The following is a 24437-nucleotide window of genomic DNA, read 5'->3' on the forward strand; positions in this document are numbered from 1 at the left end:
TGCCCTCTCATTTCCCTTCCCGTTCTTCATTTTTGCCTCATTTCTAGTAACATTCCTCTCCTCTCCCTTCTCTCCTTGGCATTTCTCTCTCTCTTTTCCTTGCTGGTGGGCAGCTGCTTCTCCACCTGACTCTCCTTTATATTCACAGCTTTTCCTCCTTGGCATTTTCTTTTCTGGTTTGAGCTTTCCCCCCTCTTTTTCACTCAGCTTCCTTTCTCCTCTTCTCTTGTCATTTTTCTTCCCACACTTTTTTCTTCTCTCTACTTCCCTCCCCCCTTTCTCCTCCTACCCACTTAACCAGAAGGGGGGGTGGCTGGTGGTGTAATCCAGAATTTAAGATAGATGAACCTTCCTTCTCTGTCCTTAATGGATCCTGATAGAATGGCCTTGGTCCAGGGCTGTGCTGCTCCAGAGAGCAATAAAGCAATTTCTTGGAGTGTTACCCCAGAAATTATCTTTTAAAATTTTATTTCTCTTCCTTTGCTTTTCTTTAAAGCTCTTGGGAGCATGTTGTGGGTGACCTGCCAATATAGGAACTTATGCTTGGGGACCCATGCCCACAGGTTTGCTGTCATCTCTTTAGTAGAAACCCTCTAACCTTACCTCCAATTGGTGACACAGCACTTAACCTATTCCTTTGCTAACTGTGTGTAAAAAGGTAACTCCTTGGAAAAGAAAAGGAAAAATCAGGAAGAAGGAAGTATCTTTGTAAAATACTGAAATGTAAAGAATAGGTCAGGAGCCAGAATGAAGGAAATCTAGTCTGGTTCATGGTCTATGGCTATCTTAGCTGTATGATCTTGGGTGAATCTCTGATGTTTCCTGTGTCATTTTCCTCGTCTGTAAGATGGCAGTAACCGTCTCTCCCCCATCCCATACTCCCTATGTTATGACTTCATGAGATTGTGGTGAAGATCTTGTGAAATGTCACACTGGATGGTGATTTATAAAAGGAAGAGCCAAAGTGTCATCCCTCACACTTAAAGGATCTCTTGAGATCCTGGTTGAAGGGGCTCTGGGATAGATTAGCTTCAGATGAAGAAGCCCTGGTGGGCTTGGCTGGGGTTGCTTTCTCTGCCTTTCTTGGAGCACATGTAGGGTTGTCCCCAGATGTTCCCACATGGCCCAAGACCTGCTCTTTGGCTTCCAAGAATAATTGGGAACAGTTCAAGTTTCAATATATTGCAAGGCCTTCTCAGTAGTGCTGAGGCCATTGAAGTGGACCATCAGCCCCCAGGGAGGGGACAGCAGGGAGCGCCAACACCAATCTGTGGGGCTGGGCAGCTCTGAACCTGGCCAAGTGCGTGCGGCTGACAAGTTGTGAAATGTCCTATTCCCAGGACCTGGCTTTCTCTATATTTTCCTGCCACATTGTTAAGTCCTGGGGTCAAGAGAACCACAAACCATGTAACCTCCCTTTTCTGTTCTGTCGCAGTGATCACAGAAGCCATTGAGATCCCGCAGTTTATGGGCCGAAGTTACCTGATTTATGACAATCCAGATATCCTCAAAAGGTAATGAGCTACAACAGGCAACTTCCTTATCTTCCTGGGGGTAAATTTCTCAGTATCTTTCCGAGGCCTTTTTCTTGTTTTACATGCCAGAAGATCACTCTAAAAGAAGGCAGTTCAGGTATCCTCCCACTATTTGAAGGTTCACTTTATACCACTTCGTTTTTATGAAAGACTTCCATTTGTACCTGTTCTCCCTAACTGAAAAAATCTGAAGAGAATTTTCACTATTACAAAAAAAAAAAAAAGCGAAAAGGGGCAATAGCCTGGAGTTTAGTGTTTGTTTTGCAGCAAGCCTCTTTAAGGCAGCACACACCCCAAGCATCGAGAGTGGTGTCACCAGGCTCCTTTCCCAGAAACTACGCTGAGCATCTCAGCATCAAGTCACTGTACATACATTATTCTACTTGATATAGGCTGTGTATTTATCTTATCATTCCTGCTTTTACTGTGTGTTGTGTTATTTTAGGTTTTATGTGTTCTTTAGTATGATTTGGTAGGTTATTTTTGGGGTCTGGGGAAGCTCAAAAATTTTTCCTATATAAACTATTGGTAACTGCTTCTTCACTTTATGCCATTTCAGCTTAAGTGAAAGTTTTCAAAGGAACACTCTACTTTCAGATAGTGGGGGAAACCTGTTTAGCCATGGCCTCAGGGAGAAAAAAAAATACAAAATAAATATAGAAACTAGAACAAAACAAAAATAAACTCAGCTTTAAAAATGCAGCCTTTCAAACAAACAAGCCTGTTACAAACCGTCAAAAGATTTTCTGGTCAAAGGGCCTGGGGAGAATGGCGTGAGGAGCACTGGGGTTTCTAAGGTTCTGGCTTTGGGAAGCGATGAGAACTTGACACTCATAAAACCAAGGTTATGAGTGGGATTCTCCAAGCAGGGCAGTTAGTTTCACGCTGTTCTGCAATCAGAGTCTGCAGCTCTGCCTGGGACCAACACCACAAGGGTTCAGCGTGGTTCGTTCCCAGCTAGGTCATTACTTTGCATCTTCGTCAACAACAGTTCAGTTGTCCTCTTCCAGCTCTGGTCATTTCTCTTGCCATTTTATGTCCTACTCTTTTTTCCTCTCTCTACTTTTTTTTTCCCTTCTTCCCCCTACCCACTTTAACCAGGAGGAAGAGTAGTTGGTGGTACAGTCCAGAATTTTAAGATATAAGAACCTTCCCTTTTCGTCCCTCTCTCCATCTCAGCTCCTTTCATCTGGATACAAGAGTTTAGCACAGGCTGATTCTTAAGTCACAGCCATACATTTAACCCCTGGTGGCAGAAGTTCCAACCCTGGCTAGAGTCATAGCCCCTGGTTTTGAGTAGACTGTTGACATAGCAAGGGGAAGGCTGGGAGGCAAAATCCTGAACCCAGTAAAGCTTGTCTTTGGCACCTTCAGCTTGCCCCTTCTCCCTTCTTTTTTTCCCTCCTCTAGACCTGAGTAGTTGATAGTGTACCATCACCCTTCCTGCTCCCAACACAATCATGTCTAGAATCTTTCTTACTCTTTAGGTTGACTGCATCTTAACAGACTAAGGCAAAGCTTTAAGTTAAAGGCATCTGGCTCTTAGGGCAGAGTTTGGTTGCTTTTCGAAGAACAAAAGTAGTTGTGAGAAATTATCATGAGGCATTCTATGTCCTTGGTAACTCTGAAAGCACACCAGGCAGACAGTTGCTTAATTTCTCTAATTCCAGGTTGTATTTATCTGTGTTATTTTGGCACGGGGCCTAAGCCAAAATGGATTCCCATCCATGAGAAGTTCTTTTCCTCCTTCAACCTTGCTCCCCTCCCCAAAGATACCTATAAGTGCATTTAGTTCCCAGAAGGCGGTGACAATGTGAAAGAGGACCAAGTCTTCAGGCCCTGGTGTTTAGTGAGAGTTCACTAGGTGGTTTGGGGAGCGTAGAGGAGCATGGTGAGAGTAGGGGTATGTGGCTTTAAACAAACCCACTCCATGTCTGGGATCCTAAACACTTGCAAGTGGCCATCTAAGATGTATCAATTGGACTCAATCCACCTGGAGCAAAGGAGAATGAAGAACACCAAAGACACAAGGTAATTATGAGCCCAAGAGACAGAAAGGGCCACATAAACCAGAGACCACATCATCCTGAGACCAGAAGAACTAGATGGTACCTGGCTACCACCGATGACTGCCCTGACAGGGAACACAACAGAGAATCCCTGATGGAGCAGGAGGACAGTGGGATGCAAACCTCAAATTCTCATAAAAACACCAGACTTAATGGTCTGACAGAAACTAGAGGGACCCTGGAGGACATGGTCCCTGGACCCTCTGTTAGCCCAAGGCTGGAACCATTCCTGAAGTCAACTCTTCAGACAGGGATTGGACTGAACTATAAAACAGAAAATGATATTGGTGAGGAGTGATCTTCTTGGCTCAAGTAGACACATGATACAATGTGGGCAACTCCTATCTGGAAGTGAGATGAGAAGGCAGAGGTGGACAAGAGCTGGTTGATTGGACATGGGGAATACAGGGTAGAGAGGAGGAGTGTAGCTGCCTCATTAAGGGGAGAGCAGGTAAGAGTACATAGCAAGGTGTGTATAAATTTTTGTATGAGAGACAGACTTGATTTGTAAACTTTTACTTAAAGCACAATAAATGAAAAAAAAATATATAAAAGACCCACTTCAATGGCGCTTTTATGTATGCACGTGTATGCATGTGTGTGTGTGTGTGTGAAGCAGCAGGTAAAAGTCAAGTTCAAGGTCTGTCTCAATTAGATGCTTTTGGCTGCAAGTAACAGAAAACTCAGCTCAAAATGTGTTAAACATAAAGGGTGTTTATTATTTTATGTAACAAAGAGTCTGGAGTTAGGCTGGATCCAGGGCTGATTAACTCAGAGAACTAACTACATCATCAGATACCCAGGTCTCTCCCGTATTTCTGCCTTATTATCCTCAGCATATTCTCCAGAGGTCACAACCCTCATTGTTATAAGGCAGCTCCCCATAAGATGTTCATAAGATGGCAATTAAAAAAAAAAAAAAGTAGTAAACCATTGAGTCAATTCCAACTCATAGCAACCCCATGTATTTCAGAGTAGAACTCTGCTCCATAGGCTTTTTTTTTTTTAATTAATTTTTATTAAGCTTCAAGTGAACATTTACAAATCCAATGAGTCTGTCACACGTAAGTTTACATACATCTTACTCCCTTCTCCCACTTGCTCTCCCCCTATTGAGTCAGCCCTTTCAGTCTCTCCTTTCGTGACAATTTTGACAGCTTCCCTCTCTCTCTATCTTCCCATCCCCCCTCCAGACAAGAGTTGCCAACACAATTTCAAGTGTCCACCTGATATACTTAGCTCACTCTTCATCAGCATCTCTCTCCCCCCCGCTGACCAGTCCCTTTCATGTCTGATGAGTTGTCTTCGGGGATGGTTCCTGTCCTGTGCCGACAGAAGGTCTGGGGAGCATGGCCGCCGGGATTCCTCTAGTCTCAGTCAGACCATTAAGTATGGTCTTTTTATGAGAATTTGGGGTCTGCATCCCACTGATCTCCTGCTCTCTCAGGAGTTCTCTGTTGTGCTCCCTGACAGGGCAGTCATCGATTGTGGCCGGGCACCAACTAGTTCTTCTGGTCTCAGGATGATGTAGGTCTCTGGTTCATGTGGCCCTTTCTGTCTCTTGGGCTCTTAGTTGTCGTGTGACCTTGGTGTTCTTCATTCTCCTTTGCTCCAGGTGGGTTGAGACCAATTGATGCATCTTAGATGGCCGCTTGTTAGCATTTAAGACCCCAGACGCCACATTTCAAAGTGGGATGCCGAATGTTTTCATAATAGAATTATTTTGCCAATTGACTTAGAAGTCCCCTCAAACCATGTTCCCCAGACCCCCGCCCCTGCTCCGCTGACCTTTGAAGTATTTATTTTATCCCGGAAACTTCTTTGCTTTTGGTCCAGTCCAATTGAGCTGACCTTCCATGTATTGAGTGTTGTCTTTCCCTTCACCCAAAGCAGTTCTTATCTACTGATTAATCAATAAAAAACCCTCTCCCTCCCTCCCTCCCTCCCCCCTTCGTAACCACAAAGGTATGTGTTCTTCTCAGTTTTTACTATTTCTCAAGATCTTATAATAGTGGTCTTATACAATATTTGTCCTTTTGCCTCTGACTAATTTCGCTCAGCATAATGCCTTCCAGGTTCCTCCATGTTATGAAATGTTTCACAGATTCGTCACTGTTCTTTATCGATGCGTAGTATTCCATTGTGTGAATAGACCACAATTTATTTACCCATTCATCCGTTGACGGACACCTTGGTTGCTTCCAGCTTTTTGCTATTGTAAACAGAGCTGCAATAAACATGGGTGTGCATATATCTGTTTGTGTGAAGGCTCTTGTATCTCTAGGGTATATTCCCAGGAGTGGGATTTCTGGGTTGTATGGTAGTTCTATTTCTAACTGTTTAAGATAACGCCAGATAGATTTCCAAAGTGGTTGTACCATTTTACATTCCCACCAGCAGTGTATAAGAGTTCCAATCTCTCCGCAGCCTCTCCAACATTTATTATTTTGTGTTTTTTGGATTAATGCCAGCCTAGTTGGTATGAGATGGAATCTCATCGTGGTTTTAATTTGCATTTCTCTAATGGCTAATGATCGGGGGCATTTTCTCATGTATCTGTTGGCTGCCTGAATATCTTCTTTAGTGAAATGTGTGTTCATATCCTTTGCCCACTTCTTGATTGGGTTGTTTGTCTTTTTGTGGTTGAGTTTTGACAGAATCATGTAGATTTTAGAGATCAGGCGCTGGTCGGAGATGTCATAGCTGAAAATTCTTTCCCAGTCTGTAGGTGGTCTTTTTACTCTTTTGGTGAAGTCTTTAGATGAGCATAGGTGTTTGATTTTTAGGAGCTCCCAGTTATCTGGTTTCTCTTCATCATTTCTGGTAATGTTTTGTATTCTGTTTATGCCTTGTATTAGGGCTCCTAGGGTTGTCCCTATTTTTTCTTCCATGATCTTTATCGTTTTAGTCTTTATGTTTAGGTCTTTGATCCACTTGGAGTTAGTTTTTGTGCATGGTGTGAGGTATGGGTCCTGTTTCATTTTTTTGCAAATGGATATCCAGTTATGCCAGCACCATTTGTTAAAAAGACTATCTTTTCCCCAATTAACTGACACTGGTCCTTTGTCAAATATCAGCTGCTCATACGTGGATGGATTTATATCTGGGTTCTCAATTCTGTTCCATTGGTCTATGTGCCTGTTATTGTACCAGTACCAGGCTGTTTGACTACTGTGGCTGTACAATAGGTTCTGAAATCAGGTAGAGTGAGGCCTCCCACTTTCTTCTTCTTTTTCAGTAATGCTTTGCTTATCCGGGGTTTCTTTCCCTTCCATATGAAATTGGTGATTTGTTTCTCTATCCCCTTAAAATATGACATGGGAATTTGGATCGGAAGTGCGTTATATGTATAGATGGCTTTTGGTAGAATAGACATTTTTACTATGTTAAGTCTTTCCTATCCATGAGCAAGGTATGTTTTTCCACTTAAGTATGTCCTTTTGAATTTCTTGTAGTAGAGCTTTGTAGTTTTCTTTGTATAGGTCTTTTACGTCCTTGGTAAGATTTATTCCTAAGTGTTTTATCTTCTTGGGTGCTACTGTGAATGGTATTGATTTGGGTATTTCCTCTTTGGTGTTCTTTTTGTTGATGTAGAGGAATCCAAGTGATTTTTGTATGTTTATTTTATAACCTGAGACTCTGCCAAACTCTTCTATTAGTTTCAGTAGTTTTCTGGAGGATTCCTTAGGTTTTTCTGTGTATAAGATCATGTCATCTGCAAATAGTGATAGCTTTACTTCCTCCTTGCCAATCCGGATACCCTTTATTTCTTTGTCTAGCCTAATTGCCCTGGCTAGGACTTCAAGTATGATGTTGAATAAGAGCGGTGATAAAGGGCATCCTTGTCTGGTTCCCGTTCTCAAGGGAAATGCTTTCAGGTTCTCTCCATTTAGAGTGATATTGGCTGTTGGCTTTGCATAGATGCCCTTTATTATGTTGAGGAATTTTCCTTCAATTCCTATTTTGGTAAGAGTTTTTATCATAAATGGGTGTTGAACTTTGTCAGATGCCTTTTCTGCATCAATTGATAAGATCATGTGGTTTTTATCTTTTGTTTTATTTATGTGATGGATTACATTAATGGTTTTTCTGATATTAAACCAGCCTTGCATACCTGGTATAAATCCCACTTGATCAGGGTGAATTATTTTTTTGATGTGTTGTTGGATTCTATTGGCTAGAATTTTGTTGAGGATTTTTGCATCTATGTTCATGAGGGATATAGGTCTATAATTTTCTTTTTTTGTAATGTCTTTACCTGGTTTTGGTATCAGGGAGATGGTAGCTTCATAGAATGAGTTGGGTAGTATTCCATCCTTTTCTATGCTTTGACATACCTTCAGTAGTAGTGGTGTTAGGTCTTCTCTGAAAGTTTGGTAGAACTCTGCAGTGAAGCCGTCCGGGCCAGGACTTTTTTTTGTTGGCAGTTTTTTGATTACCGTTTCCATCTCTTTTTTTGTTATGGGTCTATTTAGTTGTTCTACTTCTGAATGTGTTAGTTTAGGTAGGTAGTGTTTTTCCAAGAATTCATCCATTTCTTCTGGGTTTTCAAATTTGTTAGAGTACAATTTTTCATAGTAATCTGAAATGATTCTTTTAATTTCATTTGGTTCTGTTGTGATGTGGTCCTTCTCGTTTCTTATTCGGGTTATTTGTTTCCTTTCCTGTATTTCTTTAGTCAGTCTAGCCAATGGTTTATCAATTTTGTTAATTTTTTCAAAGAACCAGCTTTTGGCTTTGTTAATTCTTTCAATTGTTTTTCTGTTCTCTAATTCATTTAGTTCAGCTCTAATTTTTATTATTTGTTTCCTTCTGGTGCCTGATGGGTTCTTTTGTTGCTCACTTTCTATTTGTGCAAGTTGTCCGGACAGTTCTCTGATTTTGGCTCTTTCTTCTTTTGTATGTGTGCAATTATCGATATAAATTGGCCTCTGAGCACTGCTTTTGCTGTGTCCCAGAGGTTTTGATAGGAAGTATTTTCATTCTCGTTGCTTTCTAAGAATTTCCTTATTCCCTCCTTGATGTCTTCTATAACCCAGTCTTTTTTCAGAAAGGTATTGTTCATTTTCCAAGTATTTGATTTCTTTTCCCTAGTTTTTCTGTTATTGATTTCTAGTTTCATTGCCTTGTGGTCTGAGAAGATGCTTTGTAATATTTCGATGTTTTGGACTCTGCAAAGGTTTGTTTTATGACCTAATATGTGGTCTATTCTAGAGAATGTTCCATGTGCACTAGAAAAAAAAGTATATTTTGCAGCAGTTGGGTGGAGAGTTCTGTATAAGTCAATGAGGTCAAGTTGGTTGATTGTTGTAAGTAGGTCTTCCGTGTCTCTATTGAGCTTCTTACTGGATGTCCTGTCCTTCTCCGAAAGTCGTGTGTTGAAGTCTCCTACTATAATTGTGGAGGTGTCTATCTCACTTTTCAATTCTGTTAAAATTTGATTTATGTATCTTGCAGCCCTGTCATTGGGTGCATAAATATTTAATATGGTTATGTCTTCCTGATCAATTGTCCCTTTTATCATTATATAGTGTCCTTCTTTATCTTTTGTGGTGGATTTAAGTCTAAAGTCTATTTTGTCAGAAATTAATATTGCTACTCCTCTTCTTTTTTGCTTATTGTTTGCTTCATATATTTTTTTCCATCCTTTGAGTTTTAGTTTGTTTGTGTCTCTAAGTCTAAGGTGTGTCTCTTGTAGGCAGCATATAGATGGATCGTGTTTCTTTATCCAGTCCGTGACTCTCTGTCTCTTTATTGGTGCATTTAGTCCATTTACATTCAGCGTAATTATAGATAAATAAGTTTTTAGTGCTGTCATTTTGATGCCTTTTCATGTGTGTTGTTGGCCATTTCATTTTTCCACATACTTTTTTGTGCTGAGATGTTTTTCTTATTAAATTGTGAGATCCTCATTTTCATAGTGTTTGACTTTATGTTAGTTGAGTCGTTACGTTTTTCTTGGCTTTTATCCTCAGTTATGGAGTCGATATTCCTTTTTGTGGTTACCTTATTATTTACCCCTATTTTTCTAAGTAAAAACCTAACTTGTATCCTTCTATATCGCCTTGTATCACTCTCCATCTGGCAGTTCAATGCCTCCTGTATTTAGTCCCTCTTTTTGATTATTGTGATCTTTTACCTCTTGACTTCCATGATTCCCTGTTGTGTGTATTATTTTATTTATTTATTTAAATTAATCTTAATTTGTTTGTTTTTGTGATTTCCCTATTTGAGTTGACATCAGGACGTTCTGTTTTGTGACCTTGTCTTGTGCTGGTACCTGATATTATTGGTTTTCTGACCAAACAATCTCCTTTAGCATTTCTTGTAGCTTTGGTTTGGTTTTTGCAAATTCTCTAAACTTGTGTTTATCTGTAAATATCTTAATTTCGCCTTCATATTTCAGAGAGAGTTTTGCTGGATATATGATCCTTGGCTGGCAGTTTTTCTCCTTCAGTGCTCTGTATATGTCGTCCCATTCCCTTCTTGCCTGCATAGTTTCTGCTGAGTAGTCTGAACTTATTCTTATTGATTCTCCCTTGAAGGAAACCTTTCTTTTCTCCCTGGCTGCTTTTAAAATTTTCTGCTTATCTTTGTTTTTGGCAAGTTTGATGATAATATGTCTTGGTGTTTTTCTTTTTGGATCAATCTTAAATGGGGTTCGATGAGCATCCTGGATAGATATCCTTTCGTCTTTCATGATGTCAGGGAAGTTTTGTGTCAGGAGTTCTTCAACTATTTTCTCTGTGTTTTCTGTCCCCCCTCCCTGTTCTGGGACTCCAGTCACTCGCAAGTTATCCTTCTTGATAGAGTCCCACGTGATTCTTAGGGTTTCTTCATTTTTTTTAATTCTTTTATCTGATTTTTTTTCAGCTATGTTGATGTTGATTCCCTGGTCCTCCAGATGTCCCAGTCTGCATTCTAATTTCTCGAGTCTGCTCCTCTGACTTCCTATTGCATTGTCTAGTTCTGTAATTTTATTGTTAATCTTTTGGATTTCTACATGCTGTCTCTCTATGGATTCTTGCAACTTATTGATTTTTCCACTATGTTCTTGAATAACCTTTTTGAGTTCTTCAACAGTTTTATTAGTGTGTTCCTTGGCTTTTTCTGCAGTCTGCCTTATTTCATTTGTGATGTCTTTAAGCATTCTGTAAATTAGTTTTTTATATTCTGTATCTGATAATTCCAGGATTGTATCTTCGTTTGGGAAAGATTTTGATTCTTTTGTTTGGGGGGTTGGAGAAGCTGTCATGGTCTGTTTCTTTATGTGGTTTGATATGGACTGCTGTCTCCGAGCCATCACTGGGAAACTAGTTTTTCCAGAAAATCCGCTGAGAGGTACGCTGGCTCCAGGCTCTGAAAACAATCGCTGCCTCCCCATATTTGTTCGTTCTCCGTCTCTAAATCTGTGTTTGTTGTTCAGAGTTCGTAGATTGTTATGTATGTGATCGATTCACTTGTTTTTCCAAGTCTTTGTTGCAAGAGGGATCAGCGGTAGCATCCACCTAGTCCACCATCTTGGCCCCGCCCTCTCCATAGGCTTTTTAATGGTTCTAATCTTTCAGAAGTAGATCACCAAGCCTTTCTGTCGACATGCCTTGGGTGGATTTGAACCACCAATCTTTCAGTTAATAGCTGAGTACTTGACTATTTGCACTATTTAGGGACTAACATGTCTATAAGTCAGGGCAATATCCAATGGAAGTAAAAGGGACTTTTGCTTTCATGTGACTCTTTTTAAAAGGGAAAGAGCCTTTCTGAGAATCCTCTTAGTAAAATTCCCCTTCTCATTGGACAATAGTGAATCACATGTCCACAAATCACTGGCAAGAGAAATGGAACCATCATGACTGGCTTGTACCAATCAATATACCCAAGGCAAGTGGGCAAGGAAAGAGACTTGGAACAAAAGATTAGAAAAAGCTGGTGTCCGGGGAATGGATCTGAGCTGGTTCGCTGTACACCTGGCCTTGTAAAGCTGGTGAAGAAAAGTCACCATTGTGGACCCTGCTTCTTCCTCACCACTCTGAAGCCCTGCGAGGGGAAGGCAAGCTTGGTCTCTTCCTGTCTAGATCAGACTCTGGGAAGACTAGACAAAGTCCCCTCCGCTGTTCACTACTGAGCACACTGTACAGCCCCAGGCCCAGGTATGTGGGGAAGACAGAAGGATGGTATAAGTGATAAAACCAATACCAAACCCAGTGCCATCAAGTCGATTCAGACTCATAGCAACCCTATAGGACCGAGTAGAACTGCCCCATAGAGTTTCCAAGGAGCACCTGGTGGATTCAAACGCCGTAGCACTTAACCACTGTGCCACCAGGGTTTCTAACATAAGTGATAGGAGAATGGAAAAAGAAACTTCCCCAATAGTGTCATATCCATAGAAATGTTAAATTATGTTTATTCCTTCCTCAACTTTGATTAAAGGACCTTACACTTGCTCTTCTTCCTATGTCAATCCAACACTTACCCTTTAGTGAGAATTAATTTCTAAGTAAAACTGGTAAGTGCACATATGCGTGTGTTCCCATTACCAGCCTTGGCTGCAGAACCGGGGGCATGACCTGATGAGCAGCTCTCCTTTCCTCCCAGTTTCCCATTCCTCTTCACCCTTACCTTTGCCCCAACACTCCTCAAGACCACTATCCCATGAAGCCATCTTCTTTTTCTGAGACCCTGTCCCTGTCTAGTCACTGGCCCCAAGGACAGTCACCTTCAGAGCTGGCCATCCACAACCACGATCATAGCTCAGAGCAGCTTTTGTCTTGAAACTTTTGGCAATTAGGAAACCTACTTTCTGTTGGGTCACAGGATAGGACAGGAAAGGGAAAAGACTGGGGCATGTATGGGGGCTGAACCTGGGACCATGATATTGGCCATAGTCTCTGACACAGCAAGTGCTGTCTCGTGAGGTCTCACCATACTCAGGGAGGACAACGCGGCTGCAGAGTGAGGCAAAGCCAGACTTTTAGACCCGTGATGGGATTCATGGTGGTGATGCACTTTCTAATCTCTTAACAGTAAGTGTCAAAAATGCCAGATTATCCTTACACTTGGTTGCTCCTGGCTGGCAGACAAAATTAAGACTACAGATGTTGTTGGGGACTGGTTAATTCAGTGGAATTCTTTGTATATTTTCTCCAGGGTGTCTGGATCAAGATCAAATGCATTCATGAGGTTTAAGACGACTGCTAAGGATGGCCTATTGATGTGGAGGGGAGACAGCCCCATGAGACCCAGCAGTGACTTCATTTCCCTGGGGCTTCGGGATGGAGCCCTGGTGTTCAGGTAATTCCATTGCCAGATGCGTTCAGCATCACCTGTGATTTTTCTCAGATAGTGCAGATCATACCAAACAGTGGCTGCAATCTAGTGTCTGAACTCACCTAGGTTCCCGAGGAATAAGAACCAGAATCAGCACAAAGCTGGTTCCTGTGAGGTGGAAATCTCCAACTTTTCCACTCCAACTTTGTCAACTTTTTCTGACACCAGCCATCCCCTCCCAACTCCTTATCCCCACCATGGCATTCTCTCATTCTCTGCTGGGTTCGAAAATTTGTTGCAATAGCCACACCGAACTCAATGGACCATACTCACAGTTATATGATTTATTACAGAAGTAACAGGCTACAACTCAGGATCGGGATCAACTTGGAAGTAACAGGGTACAACTCAGGAGACAGGATACAGTTTGTAAATCAGGACAGCTTCCAACCAAGACAACTCTCAGCTCCTTCTCAACCATGCCAGCCCATCCCCTCTAGGCCTCTGCCACTGAACCCTTGTAGGCCTCTGCCCTGCGCAGCAAGTGTTACAGCTCTTTTGGCTCTGCCAACAAGTGCTCAGAGGCACCCCACTCTACCAGCAAGCCTTCTGCCTGAAGGTGCTCATCTCTCTGTCTCCGGTGGCCAGCAAGCCCACTGCACCATCTTGCACTGGCCTCCTGGTTCCTGCTGCTCATATGGCTACCACAGTTTTTCTGCCATTGAGCTCTGCCATGCTTGCCACCGTTGCTTACAATATATCATCTTCTCATGCAGTCTTCAGTGTTTCAGCTGTCTCTTCTGGGTCTAGGAGGTTCTCAGAGCAGGAACCCTGGGTTCAAAGGATGTACTGCATTTCAGACTATTCTTGATGGTAGTGAAGTCCTCCCTCAACCTCTGGGGACTGGCCCTTATATAAGCTTAGCAGTATGGCAAAACCAACCAATCCCCGAGGTGAGCTATAAGTCAGTCAAACCTATTGGGTAGATTTACGTACCACTCTGGTGGCACAGTGTTTAAAGCAATAGGCTGCTAACCAAAAGGTCGATGATTCGAAACCACCAGTGGCTCTGTGGGAGAAAGATGTGGCAGTCTGCTTCCATAGACATTATAGCCTTGGAAACCCTATGGGGTCGCTGTGAGTTGGAACCCACTCGACAGCAGTGGGTTTTTTTTTTTGTTTTTTGGGGTTATTAGCATAGTAAATTGACTAATTCCTGCAAGGTGCATAATATAGACCAATGACAAGGCAGGTTGCAGCCCAACCAACCATTTTTGGCAAAATTATAAACCCAAGGCCAGAAATAAGAGAAACCCATTGCACTGTAGTGGCTTAAAAGTGATCTAGAACACAGTCTGCTGGAATTGACTGTTGCGTGAAGCTTGGTGTTCATTTGGGGCTTCTAGTCTTTCTTTCGAGTGAAAACCTTATGAATAGCAGCAGAACATTGTTTGATACAGTGCCAGGAGATGAGCCCCTCAGGTTGGAAGGCACTCAAAATACAACTGCGGAAGAGCTGCCTGCTCAAAGTAGAGTCAACCTCAATAAAGTGGATGGAGTCAAGCTTTCAGGACCTTCATTTGCAGATATGGCATGACTCAAAATGAGAAGAAACAGCTGCAAACATCCATTAATAATCAGAACCTGGAAAGTATGAAATATGAATGTAGGAAAACTGGAAGTCATCCAAAATGAAAGGGGATGCATAAAGATTGACATCCTGGCTGTTAGTGAGCTTAAATGGACTGATATTGGCCATTTCGAATAGGGCAATCATATGGTCTACTATACCAGAAATGACAAATTGAAGAGGAATTGTGTTGCATTCATCATCAAAAAGAACATTTCAAGATTTATCCTGAAGTACAATGCTGTCAATGGTAGTATAATATCCATACACCTACAAGGAAAACCAGTTAATGCAACTATTATTCAAATTTACACACCAACTACTAAGGCCAAAGATGAAGAAATTGAAGATTTTTACCAACTTCTGCAGTCTGAAATTGATCAAACATGCAATCAAGATGCACTGATAATTACTGATGATTGGAATGCCAAAGTTGGAGACAAAGAAGAAGGGCTGGTAGTTGGAAAATATGGCCTTGGTGATAGAAACAAAACCAGAGATCACATGATAGAATTTTGCAAGACCAACAACTTCCTCATTGCAAATACCTTTTTTCACCAATGTAAATGGTGACTACGCATGTAGACCTCGCTAGATGGAATACACACGAATCAAATCGACTACATCTGTGGAAAGAGACGATGGGAAAGCGCAATATCATCAGTCAGGACAAGGCCAGGGACTGACTGTGGAACTGACCATCAATTACTCATATGCAAGTTCAAGTTGAAACTGAAGAAAATTAGAACAAGTCCACGAGAGCCAAAGTATGACCTTGAGCATATCCCACCTGAATTTAGAGACCATCTCAAGATTTGACGCATTGAACACTAATGACCAAAGACCAGACCGGTTGTGGAATGACATCAAGGACATCATACATGAAGAAAGCAAGAGGTCATTAAAAAGACAGGAAAGAAAGAAAAGACCAGAATGGATGTTAGAAGAGACTCTGAAAGTCGTTCTTGAATGTATAGTAGCTAAGCGAAAGGAAGAAATGATGAAGTATAAAAGCTGAACACAAGATTACAAAGGGCAGCTTGAGAAGACAAAGTAAAGTATTATAATGACACCTGCAAAGACCTGGAGGTAGAGAACCTCTGCATTTTTCAAGCTGAAAGAACTGGAGAAAAAATTGAAGCCTCGAGTTGCAATATTGAAGCCTTCTTTGGGGAAAATATTAAATGACTCAGGAAGTATCAAAAAAGATGCAAGGAATACACAGAGTCATTTACCCATTTCAGGAGGTAGCATATGACCAGGAACCGATGGCACTGAAGGAAGAAGTCCAAGCAGCACTGAAGGCATTGGCAAAAAACAAGGCTCCAGAAATTGACGATGTTTCAACAAACAGATGCAGCGCTGGAGGTGCTCATTCATCTATGCCGAGAAATTTGGAAGACAGCTACCTGGCCAAACGACTGGAAGAGATCCATATTCATGCCTATTTGTAAGAAAGGTGATCCAACCAAATGCACAAATTATCGAGCAACATCATTAATATCACACGCAAGTAAAATTTTGCGATGATCATTCAAAAGAGACTGAAGCAGTATATAGACAGGAAACTGCCAGAAATTCAAGCCAGATTCAGAAGAGGACGCAGAACCAGGGATATCATTGCTGATGTCAGATGGATCCTGGCTGAAAGCAGAGAACACCAGAAATATGTTTACCTGTGTTTTATTGACTATGCAAAGGCCTTTGACTGTGTGTATCATAACAAATTATGGATAACATTGTGAAGAATTAGAATTCCAGAACATTTCATTGTGTTCATGAGAAACCTGTACATAGATCAAGAGGCAGTCGTTTGAACAGAACACGGGGATACTGCGTTGTTTAAAGTCAGGAAAGGTGTGTGTCAGGCTTGTATCCTTTCACCATACTTATTCAATCTGTATGCTAAGCAAATAGTCCGAGCAACTGGACTATATGAAGAAGAAGGAGGCATCAGGATTAGAGGAAGACTCATTAACAACCTGCGTTATGCAGATGACACAACCTTGCTTGCTGGAAGTGAAGAGGACTTGAAGCACTTACTAATGAAGATCAAAGACCACAGCCTTCAGTGTGGATTACACCTCCACATAAAGAAAACAAAAATCCTCACAACTGGACCAATGAGTGACATCATGAGAAACAGAGAAAAGATTGAAGTTGTCAAAGACTTCATTTTACTTGGATCCACAATCAACACCTAATGAAGGATCAGTCAAGAAATCAAAAAATGCATTGCACTGGCAAAATCTGTTCCAAAAGACCTCTTTGAAGTGTTGAAAAGCAAAGATGTCACCTTGAAGACTAAGGTGTGCCTGGTCCAAGCCAGCCGTGGTGCTTTCAGTTGCCTCATGTGCATGTGAAAGCTGGATGATAAATAAGGGAGACTGAAGAAGAATCGATGCCTTTGAATTGTGGTGTTGGCAAAGACTGTTGAATATGCCATGGAGTGCCAAGAGAAGAAACAAATCCATCTTGGAAGAAGTATAGCAAGAATGCTCCTTAGGAGTGAGGATGGTGAGACTACATCTCACATACTTTGGACATGTTATCAGGAGGGATCAGTTGCTGCAGGAGGACATCATGCTTGGTAAAGTAGAGGGCCAGTGAAAAATAGGAAAACCCTCAACAAGATGAATTGACACAGGGGCTGTAACAATGGGTTCAAGCAGAAGGATGAATCTGAGGATAGTAAAGGACCAGGCAGAACTGACTCGACGGTACCTAACAACAACAGTCTTTCTTTCCAGCATTCACCTTCTAGTGCAAGGGTCAGCAAACTAAATCTGGCCCACTGCCTATTTTTGTAAATAAAGTTTTTTTGGAATACAGGTAAGCTCACTCATTTATGTATTGTCTATGGCTGCTTTCATGCTAGGGTGGCACAGCAGGGACCGTCTGGCCTGCAAAGCTTAAAATATATATCATCTGGCCCTTTACATAAAATGTCTGTGACCCCTGTTCTAGTGTGTTATTGCTGAATGCTCCTGACTTGCAAATCAGAAAGTGGTAAAGAGAAGACCTTGATACTGACAAGCATGGTAACCGTTGACCCCAAACCAAACCAGTTGCCACTGAGCCATTTCCAACTCATGGCAACCCGTGTGTCACAGAGTAGAACTGTACTCTGTAGGGTTTTCAAAGGTGTGACCTTTGGGAAGCAGATAGCCAGGCTTTTCTTCTGAGGTGCCTCTGAGTGGGTTTGAACCACCAACGTTTTGGTTAGTAGTCTAGTTCTTAAATATTTGCAGCACCCACAGACTCCCCATTGGCTCCACTCAGCTCAGTAGTCACCAGCCCAGGAAGCTTTTCCTCAAGATCTACTAAAGTCCAGGAGACCCAGCTTTAAATTCTGACTTTGCTCCTTATTAGCTGTGTAGCCTTGGGAAGGAGAATCCCTGCTTTCTAGTCTCCTGCTGCAAAGAAGAACAAAGCACAAATTCGTATCTCAATAGATCAACCCTAAAAACATTAGGATTTTTGTAATAAATGCTTCTTTGTTGTCTTAGTTATCTAGTGCTGCTATAACAGAAATACCACAAGTGGATGGCTTCAACAAACAGAAATCCATTCTCCCACTGTCCAGGAGGCCAGAAGTCTGAATTCAGGACATCAGCTCCAGGGGAAGGCCCTCTCTGTTGTCAGTTTTGGGTGAAGGCCCCTTTTATCAATCTTCCCCTGGTCTAGGAGCTTCCCAGCACAGGGACCCCAGGTCCAAAGGACATGCTTTGCTCCTGCTCATTTTGCTTGGCAGTAATGAGGTCCCTCTCTTCTCTGCTCCATTTCCTCCTCAATATCTCAAAAGAGATTGACTGAAGATACAACATAACCTGTAGATTGAATCCACCTCATTAACATAACTGCCTCTACACCTACCTCATTAACATCATGTTGTTGCTGTTAGGCGCCCTCAAGTCGGCTCCGACTCATAGCAACCCTGTATATGCACAACAGAACGAAACACTGTCCGGTCCTGTGCCATCCTTACAATCGCTTTTATGCTTCAGCTCATTGTTGCAGCCACTGTGTCAATCCACCTCATTGAGGGTCTTCCTCTTTTCCTCTGACCCTGTACTTTGCCAAGCATGATGTCCTTCTCCAGGGACTGATCCCTCCTGACAATATGTCCAAAGTATTTAAGACACAGTCTTGCCATCCTTGCTTCTAAGGAGCATTCTGGTTGTACTTCTTCCGGGACAGATTTGTTCATTCTTCTGGCAGTCCATGGTATATTCAATATTCTTCACCAACACCACAGTTCAAAGGGGTCATTTCTTCTTCTGTCTTCCTTATTCATTGTTTTCACATGCATATGATGCTATGGAAAATACCATGGCTTGGGTCAGGCGCACCTTAGTCTTCAAGGTGACATCTTTGTTTTTCAACACTTTGAAGAGGCCCTTTGCAACAGATTTACCCAATGCAGTGTGTTGTTTGATTTCTTGACTGCTGCTTCCATGGATGTTGATTGTGGATCCAAGTAAAATGAAATCCTTGACAACTTCAAGCTTTTCTCCATTTATCATGATGTTACTCATTGGTCCAGTTGTGAGGATTTTTGTTTTCTTTATGTGGAGGTGTAATCCACACTGAAGGCTGTGGTCTTTGATCTTCATTAGTAAATGCTTCAAGTCCTCTTCACTTTCAGCAAGCAAGGTTGTGTCATCCACATAATGCAGGTTGTTAATGAGTCTTTCTCCAATCCTGATGTCCCTTTCTTCTTCTTATAGTCCAGCTTCTCGGATTATTTGCTCAGCATACAGATTGAATAGGTATGGTGAAAGGATACAACCCTGACATTAAACTCATCAGTATCCCCTTGTTCTGTCTGAACAACTGCCTCTTGATCTATGTACGGGTTCTTCATGAGCACAATTAAGGGTTCCGGAATTCCCATTCTTCCCAATGTTACCCATAATTTGGGTCAAATGCCTTTGTGTAGTCAATAAAACACAGGTGAATATCCTTTTGGTGTTCTCTGCTTTCAGCCAGGATCCATCTGACATCAGCAATGATATACCTGGTTCCACGTCCTCTTCTGAACCCAGCCTGAATTTCTGGCAGTTCCCTGTCGATATACTGCTGCAGCCATTTTTGAATGATCTTCAGCAAAATTTTGCTTGTGCATGATATTAATGATATTGTTCTGTAATTTCCACATTCGGTTGGATCACCTTTTCTTGGGAATAGGCACAAATATGGATCTCTTCCAGTCAGCTGGCCAGGAAGCTGTCTTCCATATTTCTTGGCATAGACAAGTGAGCACTTCCAGCACTGCATCCGTTTGTTTAAACATCTCAATTGATATTCCTTCAATTCCTCATTATCATCATAAACGTTAGGATTTACAGTGCATACGATAATCACATCATATCACAAAATGGTGGACGACCATACAGTACCATAGCCTAGCCAAGTTGATTTTAGGGGATACAATTCAATCCATAGCCTTGGGTGATACGCGATAAGACAGACCCGTCAGTTTTTACTCCTTGTAAGTGTTCTTGATTTTCTCAAATGGGTGGGGATGAATTAGTCAAAAGAATTACTGGGACAGTTTCTTCCCATCCCTATCCCCACTAGAGTGGGTTGGAGCTGGGCTCACAAGGAGTGGTAACGGGCTTGTCCCTTGGGGCTGTGATGACACATACTCAGTTCTGATGTGATGACACATAAAAAACACTCATCTGCACCACTGGTTTTCAAAATGTGGCCTCCAAATTAGCAGCATCAGCACCACCTGGGAACTTGTTAGAAATGCAGATTCTCTGGTCTGTCCTCTGACCTACTAAATCAGAAAAACTCTAGGGGTGGGGCCCAGCAATCTGTGTTTTAAGAATTTCTTCAGGTAATTCTGATACCTGCTCAAGTTTGCGAACTTCTGCTCAGTCTCTAGACTGTTAGCTTTGTGGGTATAGGGGTTGCTCTGGCTTTTACTTCTTTCATCTCCCCTATGGTGACTAGCAGTTGCCACTGAGTTTATTCTGATTGGTGGCACAGTGGTTATGCACTTGGCTGATAATCAAAAGGTTGATGGTTTGAACCCTCTACCCGCTCTGTGGAAGAAAGATGTGGCAGTCTGCTTCTGTAAAGATTTACAACCTCGGAAACTCTACTGTGTCCTATACGGTCATTGTAAGTTGAAATGGCCTTGATGGCAGTGGGTTTGGTTTCTTTTTGGTATGGTGACTAACAAAGTCTCTGGGCAGCGCAGACAGTTTGAATGCACCCAAAGACAGTAGTGGAGGTTTGTTTCCAAATGGTCACAGCCACTGAAAACCTTACGGAGCACAGTTCTACTTTGCGCAAACATGGGGTTGCCATGAGTCAGAATTGACTCAAGGGCAAACATTTTTTTCTTTTTTTTTTGTGATGACTACTAGCACAAGTGTTCACTAAGTGATAGGAATTTTTTTTTATATACCTTTTTTTGTGCTTTAGATGACAATTTACAGAGCACGTATTGTTTTGTGACATTGGTTGACAGCGTCACGAAGTGTATGCATTCTCTCCTTCTAAACCTTGCGTTCCCCATCACCAGCTTTCCTGTCCCCTCCTGCCTTCTCGTCCTAGCCCCTGGGTTAGCGTGCCCATTTAGTCTTGTTTGTTTCATGGGCCTATCTAATCTTTGGCTGAAGGGCGACCCTCAGGAGCAACTTCATTACTGAGCTCAAAATGTTTCTGGGGGCCATACTTGTGGTGTTTTTCTAGTCTCTGTTAGACCACTAAGTCTGGTCTTTTTTTTGTAAGTTAGAATTTTGTTCTACATTTTTCTCCAGCTTTGTCCAGGACCCTTTATTGTGATCCCTGTCGGAGCAGTCAGTGGTGGTAGCAGGCACCATCTAGTTTTGCTAGATTCAGTCTGGTGGAGGCTGTGGTAGTTGTGGTACAGTAGTCCTTTGGACTAATCTTTCCCTTGTGTCTTTGATTTTCTTCATTCTCCCTTGTTCTAGACGACTTGGGACCAGTGGTGGCTCACAAGCTTTTAAGACCCCAGGCACTACTCACCAAAGTAGGTTGTAGAACACTTTCTTTATAAACTTTGTTATGCCAATTGACCTAAATGTCCTCCGAGATCATGGTCCCCATCCCTCAGCCCAGTAATTTGGTCCCTTCGGGAATTTGGATGTGTCTATGGAGGTTCCATGACCTTGCCTTGGTCAAGTTGTGCTGACTTCCCAGTATTGTGTACAGTTTTACCTTCACTAAAGTTAAAAACCCTTCACTAAAGTTACCACTTATCTATTGTCTAGTTAGTGTTTTCCCCTCCCCACTCGTCCCTTTGTTTGTAACCAGCAAAGACTGTTTCTTTCTGTATGTAAATCGCTTCATGAGTTTTTATAATAGTGGTCTCATACAGTATTTGTCCTTTTGTGATTGACTTATTCCACTCAGCGTAATGCCCTCCAGATTCATCCATGTTGTGGGATGTTTCACAGATTCATCATTGTTCTTTATTGTTGGTAGATTCCGTTGTGTGTATGTACCATAGTTTATTTAATTTGAATTTAAATAGACAAAGGAGAAAGAGAACAGGTCTCTGGAAAAGGATGAAGACTTAATTCTGGAGCATCTGACAGTCATGCACGGGGGATTACTGACAGCCAGGCTTATTGTTGTTTTACTGTTAGTTTCTGTCAAGGCAATTCCAACTCATGGCGACCCCTTGTGTTCGGAATATAAGTGTTCCTGTAGGGTTTTCAAGTTTATGACCTTTCAGAAGCAGATCTTGAGGGCTATCTTCTAAGGCGCCTCTGGGTAGGTTTGAACCACCAATCTTTCAGTTAGTAGTTGAGCACTTAACTGCTTGTGCCACCCAGAGACTCTCACAGGCAGGGCTATTGTGGTTAGGTGCTGTCAAGTTGGTTCCGGTTCATAGCGACCCTATGCACAACAGAAAGAAACACTACCCAGTCCTGCGCCATCCTCACAATCGTTGTTACGCTTGAGCCCATTGCTGCAGACACTGTGTCAATCCATCTCATTGAGGGTCTTCCTCTCTTTCAGTGACCCTCTACTTTACCAAGCATGGTGTCTTTCTCCAGGGACTGGTTCTTCCTGATAACATGTCCAAAGTATGTGAGATGTAGTCTCACCATCCCTCCTTCTAAGGAGCATTCTGGCCATACTTCTTCCAAAACAGATTTGTTGATTCTTCTGGCACTCCATGGCATGTTTATTCAATATTCTTCGCTCACACCATAATTCAAAGGCGTGGATTCTTCTCTGGTCTTCTTTATTCATTGTTCAGCTTTTGCATGCATATGAGCCAGTTGAAAACATCATGGCTTGGGTCAGGTGCACCTTAGTCTTCAAGGTGACATGTTTGCTTTTTAACACTTTGAAGAGGTCTTTCGTAGCATATTTTCTCATTGCAATGCATTGATTTCTTGACTGCTGCTTCCATCAGCCAGAATAGGGTAAACTAAATCTTGGAACAAAAGGCTTTTTGAGAGGAATCATCATTTATCTGAACTTATCTAAAAAAAAAAAAAAAAAAGTGCCATTGAGTAGATTCCGACTTACAGCAACTCTGTAGGACAGAGTAAAACTGCCTCATAGGGTTTCCAAGAAGTGGCTGGTGCATTTCAACTGCCGACCTTTTGGTTAACAGCCGAGCTCTTAACCACGACCTCGTGCTTGCCTCTAAATGGCAGAGCATGCTAAGTGATGGTACTCCTTTAACTTTGGAGACTTTTGAGAGAAGTATGTGGTTGAAAGCCAGAGACTGGCAGGTGAAAGGCAACTTCTCACCATCTTTATCCTCTTTCCCTATTGGCCCATACATCCAACACGGAGCTCTTCACACCCCGCTTTTCAGGCTTGCTGCCGAAGCCATTTTCTTGTGGTTTTCCTGTGGTTAACCTCACAAAGGCCTCAAGTGTGCCCAGAAAAGGGAACTGAAACTGTAGTTCAGCCGTGGTGGGAGTCCCAGCATCTCCCCCCTCACACTCCCAACACCGCCAGCTAAAACCTAATCACCATCCATTCCAGCCAGCCAGGGAAATTCGATCTGCTCAGGGCCACCCTGCGGCTCTCACGCTGCCACCCGTGGACCCGGCGAGGCCCCCACCTTCACCCACCCCTTAGTGCCTTTCTAACAGCTCTGCTGCATCCAGAAATTTTTCTTATGGTACCATTTCTTTCTCAGGTTTCTGAAATTGGCCCCATGTTTTTCTTTTTAGGCTGGTGTTCTGTGTAAAAAATTTGCTGCTCAGCTCGGGCCAAGCTACATCTGCTCTGTTCCTGGGCCTGCAGCTCCAGTGTTTCTGCTTCACTGTATTTCCTTCATCTGGCTTGTTACTTCCCCACATCCATCCACCAAAGACAGATGATGGAAGGTTGCAGTAGGCTGGTGATAGAGAGGGTGGTGGTGTGGGCCAGTGGCCGAAAATGTCAGCAGACAGCCAGGTCACCTGAAGAGCTCGGAAAAATGTAGATTTTTCTTTCTGCGGAGGTCTGGAGGGAGGCCAGACTCTGACTGAAAACAAGCGCCACAGCTGCTTCCAAGGCTGTAATTCCGGGAACCACTCCTTGAGAAACAGGGTCTGAAGTGGTAAAAAGTGTGGGCTTTGGAGTCAGACATATCTGATCCCTGTGGCTGTGTGATCTCCTGAAAGTTACAGACCATCTCTGAGCCGCCTTTGCCTCATTTGTAGAAGGAAAAGTTGATTGTGAGGATTAAATGAGTAAATACTTGTAAAGGGCTTGGAATAGTGCCTGGCAGAGCTAGTTATTAGTGGTAATGATAATAAAAACAATTATCCTTGATTGAGAATTTCCTATGTTCTAGAAGCCCTACCTTAGAGAGAGAACACACACTGAGGAAGTTACCACAATTACAACTGCTTAATAAGTCTTAGTTATTATTATTATTGGACCCCAGTGGCGCAGTGGTTAAGTATTCAACTGCTAACCAAAAGGTCGGCAGTT

General features: G+C 42.3%; 1 protein-coding gene across 2 annotated transcripts in view; it reads left to right on the forward strand.

Moving 5' to 3' along the window:
- The window catches only part of EGFLAM (EGF like, fibronectin type III and laminin G domains), a 283876-nt gene that overhangs the window by 227318 nt on the left and 32121 nt on the right, over positions 1–24437 (forward strand). For both annotated transcript variants that reach the window (XM_049862604.1, XM_049862598.1), the window contains exons 19-20: positions 1436–1514; positions 12755–12898. In XM_049862604.1, the coding sequence (XP_049718561.1) occupies positions 1436–1514; positions 12755–12898 (223 nt within the window). The remainder of the gene's footprint in view (positions 1–1435; positions 1515–12754; positions 12899–24437) is intronic.

Source organism: Elephas maximus, chromosome 2 (assembly GCF_024166365.1).
Source record: "Elephas maximus indicus isolate mEleMax1 chromosome 2, mEleMax1 primary haplotype, whole genome shotgun sequence".
Classification (NCBI taxonomy): domain Eukaryota; kingdom Metazoa; phylum Chordata; class Mammalia; order Proboscidea; family Elephantidae; genus Elephas; species Elephas maximus.